The sequence below is a fragment of the Diachasma alloeum genome, unplaced genomic scaffold (genome assembly GCF_001412515.2).
Source record: "Diachasma alloeum isolate Michigan unplaced genomic scaffold, Dall2.0 Dall_scaffold_00623, whole genome shotgun sequence".
Classification (NCBI taxonomy): domain Eukaryota; kingdom Metazoa; phylum Arthropoda; class Insecta; order Hymenoptera; family Braconidae; genus Diachasma; species Diachasma alloeum.
In genome coordinates, this window is record NW_021680755.1 from 7,519 (window position 1) to 20,234 (window position 12,716).

Consider the following 12,716-nt stretch of genomic DNA (forward strand, 5'->3'; position numbering starts at 1 on the left):
AGAAATCCTGACAATGAATTTCAATCAATTAGTCTCCTGAAAATGACTCCGTTCAAGAATTAGGTCCGTGGCGTTCAGCAACCTGACAGGGGTGATTTCGAGCGTCCCAGAACTGGGTCACGGGAGCTTCGATGAGTTTTCATTAATATTTATTATGATCATTGCAATTTGTAACAAATTCGGCCACTTTTATGTCAGGGAAGGATGAGGGATCATTTTTTTACGTTTGGAATCGAGATTTGACCAGAAGAAGAATAGTTATTGGCGATTGCCTTGGGAATTTTCCTTAAACGTCCCATAACTGAGACACTCACGGTACGTTTCGAATCGTAATCTGGGACCGAAGTAAACTTAAATAAAAAATATCAATCGTCACGTAAATTTTACGATCTGTTCCGCCAAAATTACTCACCCATCCGACGCGCCACGACTAGTATTTCTCTCCGTGCATACTGTATATACATATCAATATATCCAGATTCATACAAAAATGTATGAAACACAGATGAAAACTTAAATATGGAATTCCACAGACGAATTTCTCATGTATCCACCAATGAGAAATTCCTCTGTAAATCCCGCGACCCCCAGCTTTTACCGATGTTTGAAAAGCTTAAGTTTAGGATGCAGCTTAGGATCTTTTCTTGATTTCCTCGATTTCCCTTTGGGTGCATCCCAAATTATAATAAACTATACACCGACTCAAAAAGTTTATGCAAAACTCCCGATGATCCGCGCAAGGTGTTTCCGCGACTTTTGTAATCCACGGAGGATATTCGTGCTCAAGCCATTGAGTGAAAATATTATGAAAATGACCCCGGAGCTTTTTATTATGAAGATTTGGCTTGATTGTACTCTCAAATATTTTAAACGTCGCGGAAATCACGTGATTGAACTCGGTTGTCGAAACGTTCAACTTCCCGAAATGTCCTCCTTTTTACTATCGTAAAGTCTCCAGAATATCAACGTTTGATTCGCAATATCGATTTGCTTGCTACCCTTTGCCATGAAATATTGACAATTCTCGCATTGGAATTTCTTATAACATTTCTGTGCGATAGAACCAGCTACGTATCGAATTGAATTTTCCTTAGGGGAAGCGCGTTCGCCTGAATTTTTAATATCGTCCATCGTTACTTGAACCGGTTCGAACTCGAAATCGCCTTCCGTGTCATCTGGAGTTGGTAAAGCTTCATTTCCGTCATCTTGTTTATTGAATAATGGCGTACTCATCACACTCGACGTTGTTACTCCATCGCTCAATAAACAAGTAGCCTGATCAGCTCGATGACAGCTTCGAGAAACATAGATCGTTGCGCGCAAAATCGGATCTGTCTGGCCGACGGATTTACGTTATTACCCCACTGAGAACGCCAATAACCAAACAAATTTTCTATAGGATCTTGGTTGATGCCCAGTCCGAAGATGCCCAGTCAGAAGATACGGTACACCTTCTTGGAGATCGTTCCATAAAGCTAGAATGAATCTGATCGTAAATACAAAATTTTTAAATGCGGGAGGGTTTTTTCCATCCTTAACCTTCAATTTACCGAGCCAATCTAGAGCTGTGTTCAAACTATTTTCTACACGCGTGTCGTTAACCGATAACCCACGTCGGTATGGATTCGAATCGTGAGGAGTTTGTGCATTGAGGCAATTAAATAGTCTATTAACTTTCTCGATGAAATCTGCAGTTGGAGAACACGATTGATGTTTCAATTCACTAGTCAGGTGACCGGTGCACAGAGCTTGTGCTACTCAATGACTAAAAATTTGTACCACCATTAAAACATTCATTTTCGAAAAGCGATTAAGGTGAACATGTCTGTTGCTCAGTTTCGGAGCTGCTCGAACAACACATATTCTCTCTAAATCGCGATGCTCTCTTATTGCCGCCCAAGAAATTTTTACTGTCGGTATTTCACTCTCCATGTCCGAGACTAGCCAATCTTGGTCAGAAGGAATACCCTCCTCTCCAGGAAACATATCTTCGTCGAAAAGAATTCCTTCCTCTTTAAGGAACATCTCTTCTTCGAAAATAGTGCCTTGTCCATCAGGAAGGATTTCTTCATCGGAAAAAATACGTATCCCGTCAGGAAGCCTTCCTTCGTCTTCGTGAGGGCTTGAATCAGAGCGAGAATTTGCCTGCGGAAGCAAATAATCGTTCATGAAGAGATTATTCCATAGTCCTTTAAGAAAATGAGGAACATCGAACGTGAAGTAGATTTTATGACCTTCGAACAAATAATAAGGTGTATCCTCCTGTGAAGTCACGCCAGCTTTTCCAGGAGGTTTCGTGAATAGACCGCGTATCGCGCTTGAATTCGTTGGTGCTTGATCGCACACACAGAGTCTTATTCGAAGACCAACATTGAAGACATCCCGTATAGCCTCATCAATCATGCACTTAAGGATTTCACTGCGAACGGTATCATTGGAAATGAAATAACCAATCGGTTGTTTTCAATCTGATCGTATTCCCCGAATAACAAATCCTAACGCGTGGTTGCCGATCTTATTTGATCTGCCATATTCCCCCAAATCCTCGAAACCCGTTACGCAATCTAAACGCGAGTCATTCTAATAATTCCCTTATCGACATTTCATCCCACATGAGTACATATTCTGTTTCAAAATCCTTCAGATTTTTTACTTTTTTCATTAATTTTGCGAAAACGTCTGAATTGAATCCCGGAGGAATTATTGTCTCGTTCATCCATTTTCTAACTAAGGTAAGGCACGGTAACTTAACCACCTTTTTCTTTCTTAAAAACCGATAAAATCTAGGTCCCCGAGCATAAATCTGTACCGCGAGTTCCTGCTCATCTTGCACCCACGAACGCTGTCGCGAATGTCGAAGGGTCATTTTAACCTCACGGAGCTCCTCATCATTTAAATGCTGGTCGGCAGCTTCAATGATTTTATCTATCGATAATTTCTTGGGTTTCTTCTTGGGTAAAAGTTTAATCTTTTTTCGTTGTATATACTAAAGTGCGCGTTGTTTGCGGTATTTTGCGCGCTGTTTCTCGAGTTCTACGCTTTGTTTTTTTAGTTCTATGCGTTGATTTTCGAGTTCTGAATTTTGATTTTCGAGTTTCGCGTATACTTCGTTCAATTCTCGCTTCAACGCTTCTGCTTCGATAAAGCTCATGTTGTCAGAATGAGCATTGCGCTGCTCTTCCCGGAGAGCAGAACTCACATTCTGACAGCTATTGGAATTATCATCCGATAAAGCTGGAATGGTATTTCCTTCTGTGTTTCTTACATTTAACGGTGTCGTCCCGTTTTTGACCCGCTTCTTTTTCGATGGTCCGATAAAAATAAAATCGGAGTCCTTGAAATGAGCGGAACAAATGCGACGCTCTCGTAGCTGGCTGGGAGCAACTTGCGGAGAATGGACGGAAAATGGACGAACATTCGAAGAATGGGGCAGAGTAGGGTAAAACGGCGCATCTTTGATAGTGGGTATCTCTCGATTGAATGATCCATTTGGATGGATCAGGGCTCAGCTTAAATTTAAAAAAATCAGCTTGAAAATGGAAAAAAATAGAATTTTCACTCTGCCCTTCACGAGTTATTGACAATTGAAAAGCGGCCATTTTCCCCTTCTCTCCCCTACTTTTTTAGCTGAAATTCTGGAATTTCATGATCCTCCTCCCCCTAAACCCTATTCAGTGTCACTGCTCTGGCAGTTAGAAGTCAAAATTTGACGAGGGACGAGCTTACGAGGACCACGAAGCTCACGAGGGGGAGAATAAATTTCACGAAGATTACGAAGCTTACGAGTGGGATGAAAAATTTCGCGAAGGTTACGAAGCTTACGAGGGGAGAAAAAATTTCGCGAGGGTTACAATGCTTATGAGGGCGAGTTGAAATTTTACGAGGGACAAGCTAACGAGAGCCACGAGACACACGAGGGATAGGAAAAATATAAGGAGAGTGAAGAGGCTCATAAGGGGGAGGGAAAACATCACGAATGTTACGAGGATCATGGAGAGAAGTGATATTTTTACGAGGGACAAGCTCACGAGGGTTACGAGGCTCATGAGGGGGAGGGAAAATATCACGAGTATAACGAGGCTCACAAGGGGGAGTAAAAATTCCACAAGGGTCGCCAGAAATTTTTCCTCCCTCTCATGGCTGTCTTTCCCCTCGTTATATATTTCCTCCCCCTCGGGAGCCCCGTGACTCTCATAAGCTTATCCTTCGTAAAATTTCAGTTGCCTCTCATAAGCCTTGTAATCCTCGTGAGATTTTTCCTCCCCCTTGTGAGCCTCCTCTCTCGTTATATTCCCCCGCCCCTTGTGAGCTTCGTAACCCTCGTCAGCTTGTCCCTCGTGAAAATATAACTTCCCTCCGTGATCCTCGTTACACTCGTGATATTTTCCTTCCCCCTCATGAGCCTTTTCACTCCCCTGATATTTTTCTTCCCCTTTCTTCCCCCTCGAACATCTCCCATGACTTACATTTTTAGCAATTTTTGGGGCCCTATTGTCCAAGCAAATATAAGTAAATTACTTCACGCGGTGGAAAATCACATTCTTGTTGTTGCGCGAATTGTTTTCACATTCACGATAAACGCAACTACTACACGACGGCATCGTTAATTCACTAATGCACTAATTAACACAAGACGCCATACACCTCCAAAAATTGATTGATAATCGCAAGATTACGTTAAGAAATTGAACCACTATTTTGAGCCGATGTGTTTCTCACCAGAGTAAAAATACAACTGAGCATTTGCAACGGTTATTTTTCGATTCTTTTCGGTTGTTTACATTTTTGACGCCTCGAGAATTCGCAGAAAACGTCGGGCTTCCGAAACAAAAGACGATGTCCAGCAAAAATGATATAGCAATTGAACTACGATATAGAGTGAAAAAGTAGCAGTTTGGTTTTGGCTTCCCTCAGCGCCAGATATAGTCGCAGTTTTTATTTTTTTATTACAGAGATTAAGGGATGAAACGGGGGTTGATGGATGGAGAATTTCATTTATTTATTTTATCCTCTTTGACCTCGCTTGTACTTCCCATGAACCTCCCATGCCTTCCCACTCTTTTCCCTTTTACTAATTCCAATCTACCAATCAGCCATAACTAGCCTCCCCTCCACAGGACTGTTAGACAGAGAAGGGTAGGGACCGTGATTCTCTCTTTCTCTGTCTTAATTCCCCAGATCTGTGTTGCATAGGGGATATGGCGAATGCGCGGTCTAGGTATTATGTCTATGCGTCTATGCCAATTCTCAACGATTCAATCAAAACGAGGAGAATCGTACCATTCGTTGTACGTTGTTAACCCTTGAGTGGTCGCAGCTCTCCACCGAACGTTACTTGTCGCACGGTGGACGATTCGCAGCCCTGTTGAGAGGGGGGAGAAGTGCTTCATGTTGATAAGGAACCAGAGCTGGAAGTGACCGGAAAAAACAAAGAGAAAATTTGTCTGGAGTTGGGGGAGACTTTCTCCATTCATCGGACAGTATCTCAAACAACAATTTAAAAAGCAAAATCGGAAGTTATGCTGAATTTGAGTACCTCTCGGAACATTGGATAGAAGGGGAAAAAAGAAAGAAAGAGAAAACATCGACACTTGCTCCTAACCTATTGGAAGGGATATAGTCAACTAAGGAATAGAATAGAATAGAATTCGCAGCCCCGTGTATTTTATCTTGTGAGAAAAAAAAGTTAGAAAAAATCATTGATTTGTAGTTTACGGGTAATTTTCACCTTTGAATCAACAAGCAATGGGGATATTAAAGAAAAATAGTCCACCAATAATTCTAGAATTCAATTTCATTACGTACAATTTTTTGACATTTAAAGGTTAAACGCACGGATTTTCTGTGAGCCGCGTGTTCAAAAGATTTCAATAATTGATTGTTACGAGTATGGACTAAAAAAATTGTCAATGCGTTCGATTTAATTGAGAATAGGAATACAATTTTTTCAAAATTTTTTACTTACGGGATTTTCATGTGAGAAAAAAAAATCGAAAAAACGCGGCCTTCCCTCCATTGTGCCACCACTCAAAGGTGAAGTCATAGCATATTGTTTGCGAGTTTTTTCAACTTTTTCGTCATAAACTGATGGTACATTACTATCACTTATAGTACATTACATGCGCGAGCCTTGGAAAACAGATCACCGTCCGCCAAATGCAAGATTCCCTTCCGAGGCGAAGGCGAGGATGGCAAGCATGTGGGAGAGTGTGATATGTTTTCCATGGCGAGGTGTGTATATTAATTTTCAGGTCCCGTGACACGAAAAAAAATGATCAGCAATATCAATTAGATTACGGCTCAAAAAGTTTGTTTCCGTGCTTCCTCGATGATGTGAAAAGATGGTGGAAATAACATTATTATTTATTAAGTTGCACAATAGTGTTATCAGCTTGTTATTTAACGAACTTCTACGAAACTCATCCGTTATTATTATTATTATTATGTTCATAGGTCAGTTTTATCCATATTTGCTCTCGACTAAATCTCCATTTACTCCACGTTAAACCCGCACAAAATTCGTTGGGGAAAAATTCCCAATTACAATAATAATAGAGATAATTTTTTCATGCAATATTTTCTCCTGTAAAAATGCCTCATGCAATAATTCTTTCCCAGAACCATGGGATAAACTTGTTTTGGACAGCATAATCTCTCCGAAAATCCCATAGTTACCTAAAAGAATATTTAACAAATATAACAGAAAATATTTCCATAGTTTGTTTTGTCAATTTTTCTTTCCAAAGTAATTATTTGCCAAGTAATTTTTTTCAAAATGATTAGTTCAGAAGGAATTTTTTCCAAAGGAATTTTAGGCGGACACCGTTAAACTCGGGTTAAATCTGGTTTATATCCTAACCAACTCACGTTTAAGCCTTGGTGAAATCCTGATTAACATTGAATAAAACCCTCATTAAACTTCGAACTAACCTGCAAATTTAAATTGGTGTTAAATGTTGACCAAATTTCGATTTACTCGGAACTAAACTCGTAACTAGATGATGTCCGTATGTACAGGGTGTCCCATGGGAATGTGTGAAAACTGTTTGATTATTTTTTTTTACTGGAAACAGGGAAAAAGAGAAGGAATACAGTTCCTGATACAGGAGAGTTGTCATTTTTATTTCACCGTATACTCATTATTGAAACATGTAATTCACCCAACAAAAATAGTAGCTTACAAAAATTGTACGTGACAACTGCGATTAATAGTAAATGTTTTCGAAATGAGAGCCATCAACACGGGCGCAATAATCCAAACGTTTCCTAAAACCGTGGAATACACGTTCTAATGTTTCCTGTGGAATACCGTGAACAGTCTTTTTAATGTTGTTTATCAGATTTTTGATTATTTTTGGCTTGCTTGCGTAACAAGAATCTTTTATGTAACCCCACAGGAAATTATCACACGGATTCAAATCTAGTGAATAGGGTGGCCAATCTATTCCCCCTTCACAAAATTTTGGATATACCAAACCAAGAACTCGACCGCGATAAACTGTATTAAGAATTTCAAAAACTTCGTGAGTACGGTGGGGAGCTGCTTCATCCTGCATAAAATAAAACCCATTGACAAGCCCTCTTTTTCTCGCATGAGGGAAGAATTTGGTTTCTAACATTCTTTTGTACTCATTCCCGGTAACGGTAGATTCGAAAAAATGTAGAGACATCCTTCATGGAGAGAGCAGCCCAAACAGTGACTTTCTGTGGATGAGCAGATTTCGTAACCAAAAAATTAGGTTTTTCAGATCCCCAAAATCTGAAATTATTTTTGTTCACGTAGTTGTCTAGCCAAAAGTGTGCCTTGTCAAAAAAAACAATTGCTGTTTCATGTAGCTCGCCATTTTCGAACATTTGTGTCATTCTTTCACAAAATTCCTTTCGTCTCAAAATCGCCAACTCTGTCAAACGCTGACACATCAATATTTTATATGGATCAAGTTTAAAAAAAACGTGGAGGATGCGATGCAACGTTGATTTGCTCAATTTTAAATCTTGAGCGGCTCTTCGAATGGACGAGTTGGGTTACGATCATTCAAAGTGCCGTATTCCTCGAAATTTTCAATCATTCTAGAAAAAGAATATTATCATGCCTAGAAACCAACGGGATTTCTACGAAAATCTGCAATGTGTTTTGTTGTGTCACACAATCAATATGAAAGAAAATGTATTCTAACCTCCTCAAAGTGGTTTCGCTAGCAACTCGTTTGGATCCAATTTTAGTACGAAACCCCTAAAAGCTTCAAAGTATTTTTTCCTTCTCGAATAGAAGCACTCGATGAGATATCTTTTTTCTTGAATTGTCAAATCACTCATTACTGCTAACAAACTAAGGCTGCTGCCACAGTTGGAATAAAACTGACTAGCGCCTAGTAAATGTAACACAAACGTAGAGCGTCAAGGTTATTTTGGATGAGTCGGCAGATGAGTTTAGTTTTCACACATTCCTATGGGACACCCTGTATGTGAGCGATCCTACAGTGGGGGACAGAAGTTCTCAAAAAAATGACGACTTGAATCGCAAATTTTTTTAAATGTAGTTTTTTTCTATCAACTTTTAACTTCCCGACCCAAAGGGAGAAAGTTATTGTAATAACCCCGAAAATCGAATGTGGAATTTCGATTATTTCTCCATATTTCTCAACCTCCGGAATCATCCTGATACATTTTTGAAGACGTTTGTTTTTTGTTTTTTTTTTAGAGGTTTAGGGAAAATCTAAAAGATTCTGGTAAAGTGATGTTGAAAACCAGATCTGGGATTTTTACCCAGTAAAATCCCCGTTTTCTTCTGTTTACCTCGAATCGTCCATACCCAAATCCCTCGCGGCACGACCGTTAAGTATTACTTCGCGAGGGAGGTCTCAGCTGTTTGCTCTTCCACCTTCGTCTTATGTACGTCCCCCTAACCTGCAAAGATGTGTGTGATTAGGAGGTTCCAAAAAGATTTCTCACCTCAACTGAAGCCTTGCGCTTTCGTTCCTCGTTCCTTAGCTCCTTCATGACTTCCGCCGCGAAGTTGCTCGTTACGTCCCAGGCTGCCTGCGATGACAGCATAGCTTCCACCAGGTTCTCAGGCCAGACTTCCCTTTCCAGGGCTGATTTCCAGGTACGCCTGCTCTCACTGAAACGGGGGCAAAAACACATGCTCCGAATGTTCGTCATATTCTGTGCAGACCGGGCACTGCGCGGAATCCTCATGTTTCAATTTATGAAGATAAGCCCGGAAATACCCAACAGCATCTGTGTGAGATAATAATTGACCTCTCCATGATTACGGTTCAGCCAGACATCCACCTTCGGTATCAGACGGTGGGTCCATTTCCTTTTGGTAGAGTTCTCCCATTTCAGCTGCCACCGCCTCAAGCTGTTTCGCCTCTCTTCGGACGTCAACTCCTCGGGACTCAACGCTTCGGATCCCTTACGCTTATACAGGGCTTTCCGCTCCTCAGCCAGTACTTCTATCGGCAACATTCCTGCGATGACACACACTGCGTCCTCAGAAACCGTCTGGTATGCGACTCTAAGGGCACTGAGTCGATAGACTGGTGCGATCTTACGTCGCGCTTCCTGCAGCTGGAGTAGATCCCCCCAAATGGAAATAGCATATGTGAGCACCGAGGTTATCACTGAAGACAACAGCGCTCTTCTTCTTTGCTTGGGTCCCCCGATGTTGGGCATGAGACGTGATAAGGTGGATCTAACGTCAGATGCCTTGGCACCCACGTGCTCCGCTTCCTGCTTGAAACTGAGTCGGGCATCGATCATCACCCCCAAATATCGGATGAATGGTTGGGAAGTAATTCCACAAGATCCGACCTGCAGCGTGATGGCCTCTATTTTCTTCCCGCTTGTGATCAGCACGGCTTCCGTCTTATGCTCCGCCAGGCCCAAGCTTACAGTGTCCATCCAGCGGCGGATCGTCTCAAACGTTCTGTCAAAGATGAAATTGATCTCTTTCAGGTATTTCTCCACGATGAATATCGCCACGTCGTCTGCAAATGCCATTAGTTTACTTTCCCGCGGCAATTCCAGCTTCAGCAGCCCATCATACATGATATTCCACAGCAGGGAACCTAGTACTGAGCCTTGAGATACACCTCCGGTGACTCTGTACTCCTTGGGGCCACACTCCGTATCGTACTTAAGAACTCTTTCAGTGAAATAGCTGCCGACTATTCTGTGTAAGTACCGTGGTACGTTGAACTTCGCAAGAGCCTCCATGATACGGTCCGACCTGGCCGAGTTGAAAGCGTTCTTGATGTCTAATGTCGCCACTAGACAATACTTCTTCGTGCCATTCAGCCATCTTTCTCCTGCGATCGCGTCCCTGGCGGTGTTCACGACGAGGCTGATAGCGTCTAGAGTGGATCGACCTTTCCGGAACCCATATTGGTTGTCGGCCCATAGGGGTTCGACTGCTGCTTCTATTCGTTGATGGATGATACGCTCGAGAATCTTGCCAGCGGTATCGAGCATGCAGAGTGGACGGTATGATGAAGGGTCGTCCGGCGGTTTTTTCCCTTTCGGGAGTAGTACTAGTCTCTGCTTCTTCCACGTGGCAGGAAAAGTGCCTTCCCTTAGGCACTCGTTGTATACATCCAAGAACAGCTCCGGTATCGTGTGAATAGCTGACTTCAGTGCGATATTAGGGATTCCATCGAGACCAGGGGCCTTGGTGTTTCCCACTCTATTGCAAGCTTCCATCAACTCTTCTTTTGGTCGCTAGCGGTGTAGATATCAGCTACTCTCCATGAGCAGTTCCCTTTGCAAGAGTGCTGCTCACGAAGGTAAGGTCCACAATTGAGCTTGCCTCTCTTCTCGTGAAGGTCGGTTCGTCACCACTGTTAAGCAGAACTACGTCCAACGCTGCGATGGCTTCTACTAAGACTTGCCCTCTGAGATTTGTCTCCTTACTTCCCCAATCGACAGCCCAAGCGTTGAAGTGCCCGGCTATTGGCACGGGAAAGTGCTGCTTCGCATCCTCAGTAAGTCTATCTAGGAAGTCCGTGAATTCGCCCATGGAAAGGCTCGGTGGAGCGTAGCAGCTGTAGAAATAAATTCCGTCAACCTTAGCCATTACGAAGTCATTTTGCATACTACCACTGATCGTGCTCTGGAATGACCGACTCCCACAGGCCCAAATTACAGCCTTTCTGCTGGCATCAGTAATCCAGGATTGAGTACCAAGATGTCGATGTTGCTCCGAGATGATGACAAGGTCAGGCTTCAGCTTCTGCACAGTTTGCATGAGCAAATCGTGTGCGTCCCCCCAGTGGTTAAGGTTGAGCTGTAGCACCTTGTCGCTCACTCGTTTATGATTGCCTTTTATTACTGAGCTTCTGGAATGCCTCCTTATATGCTGGGCATCTACCGCTACCAGCAATGTGGGCACAATTCTCTGAATTGTCATTCTCAGTGCACAGGGCATACCATGGCTCCTTCTTGCAATCCTTTGCTTTGTGACCATCCTCTGCACACTTCACGCAAAGTTTTGATCGGTTGACTGTACTCCTACATTTCGTGGCGAGGTGACCATAGTGCCAGTACTTGAAGCACTTTATTGGTCTCTCCACTCTCCTGATACGGCAGTTGACCCAGCCTATCCTAATCTTACCGTGCTCTCCCAGGATCTTTTTCGCGGTAGTTGCTGCAAGTGTCACTGAGGCAGTCAGGGTTCCTCCATATGCGTTACGCAAAGACTTGATGGCCTCAGGAGCTATTACATACTCCTCCCCAGCTGCTTTTTGCAGAGCTTCAAGGATGTCCTTCTTCGTAGCATCCTCGTCAAGATCTTTAATCTCGAGGTCTTCTAGTGGCCCCTTACTGAGCACCTCTGCTTCCTCTCCGAGGAGACCGGCGATGCCTGATCTCAACTGGGGGGCTCCATCAATTGTTTTCCTACTCAGAATAATCAGCATGTCCCCAGTTGCTATACGTCAGATCCTATCGATGCATTCACTGGCCTGATTGCAGGTTTCATCTTTCTTCACCTTGTTGAGAATGTCCGCATACTTCCCCTTGTCTCTAGGGCGGACAATCAGCGTGTTCGGGCTAGCTGCTGGCTTCCATGCCGCCTTCTTTCCCTTCTTCTGGGCTCTTTTGTCCCGCTTCCCTTTTACCTTCGTCCAGTCCAGCGTTTTGGCAGGCGGCTCGGGGGATGGCAAATCCTTTACCGTCGATGCCTGCTGCTTCGGCTTCTTCAGGTCGCGAGTTTCCGTCCCCAGTGAGTTTTTTAGGTTGCGTTTCCTTCGCTTGCCTTTCCGAATTTCACGACCAGTCTCTTCTACTTCGAAGTCTTTCACTGTCGTTTCGGAGTAGTTCCGGTACGCGAAGTTTCTAGAGGTGCTTGCACCCCCACTTGCAACTACTCAGTATTGGGCCTTTGATCCCTTGCCCATGCCTCTTCACGGCGCCGGAGCTTCGCGAAATCACCGACGACCGTGTACATCCTGGTTTTAATTTCCTTATGGAGGTTTGGCCTTCCCTGTATGAATGAGTTCAAATTCATGAGGCGCTTCTCAAGTTGCTCCCATTCACGGATTCGTTCCTTCTCGAGTTGGGCCTGAGGCCCTTCTCCCCTTGTAGCATGTGAGGCCAAGGAGTCCACCTTTGAGGAATGTGATGATTGGCTCCTCCCACAATCCATGGAGCCAGCATCAGAAGAACTGATGGCGGGATTTACCTTAATAGGGATGCCCGCATGGGAACTTTCAATT

At 43.2% G+C, this 12,716-nt stretch overlaps 1 protein-coding gene across 1 annotated transcript; it reads right to left on the reverse strand.

The window, feature by feature from the left end:
- Positions 1–11,312: 11,312 nt before the first annotated feature.
- LOC107043740 lies at positions 11,313–11,918 on the reverse strand. The gene has a single exon (XM_015265353.1). It carries the CDS (start codon positions 11,916–11,918, stop codon positions 11,313–11,315), a length of 606 nt encoding a protein of 201 aa, XP_015120839.1.
- Between the last annotated feature and the right edge of the window lie 798 nt (positions 11,919–12,716).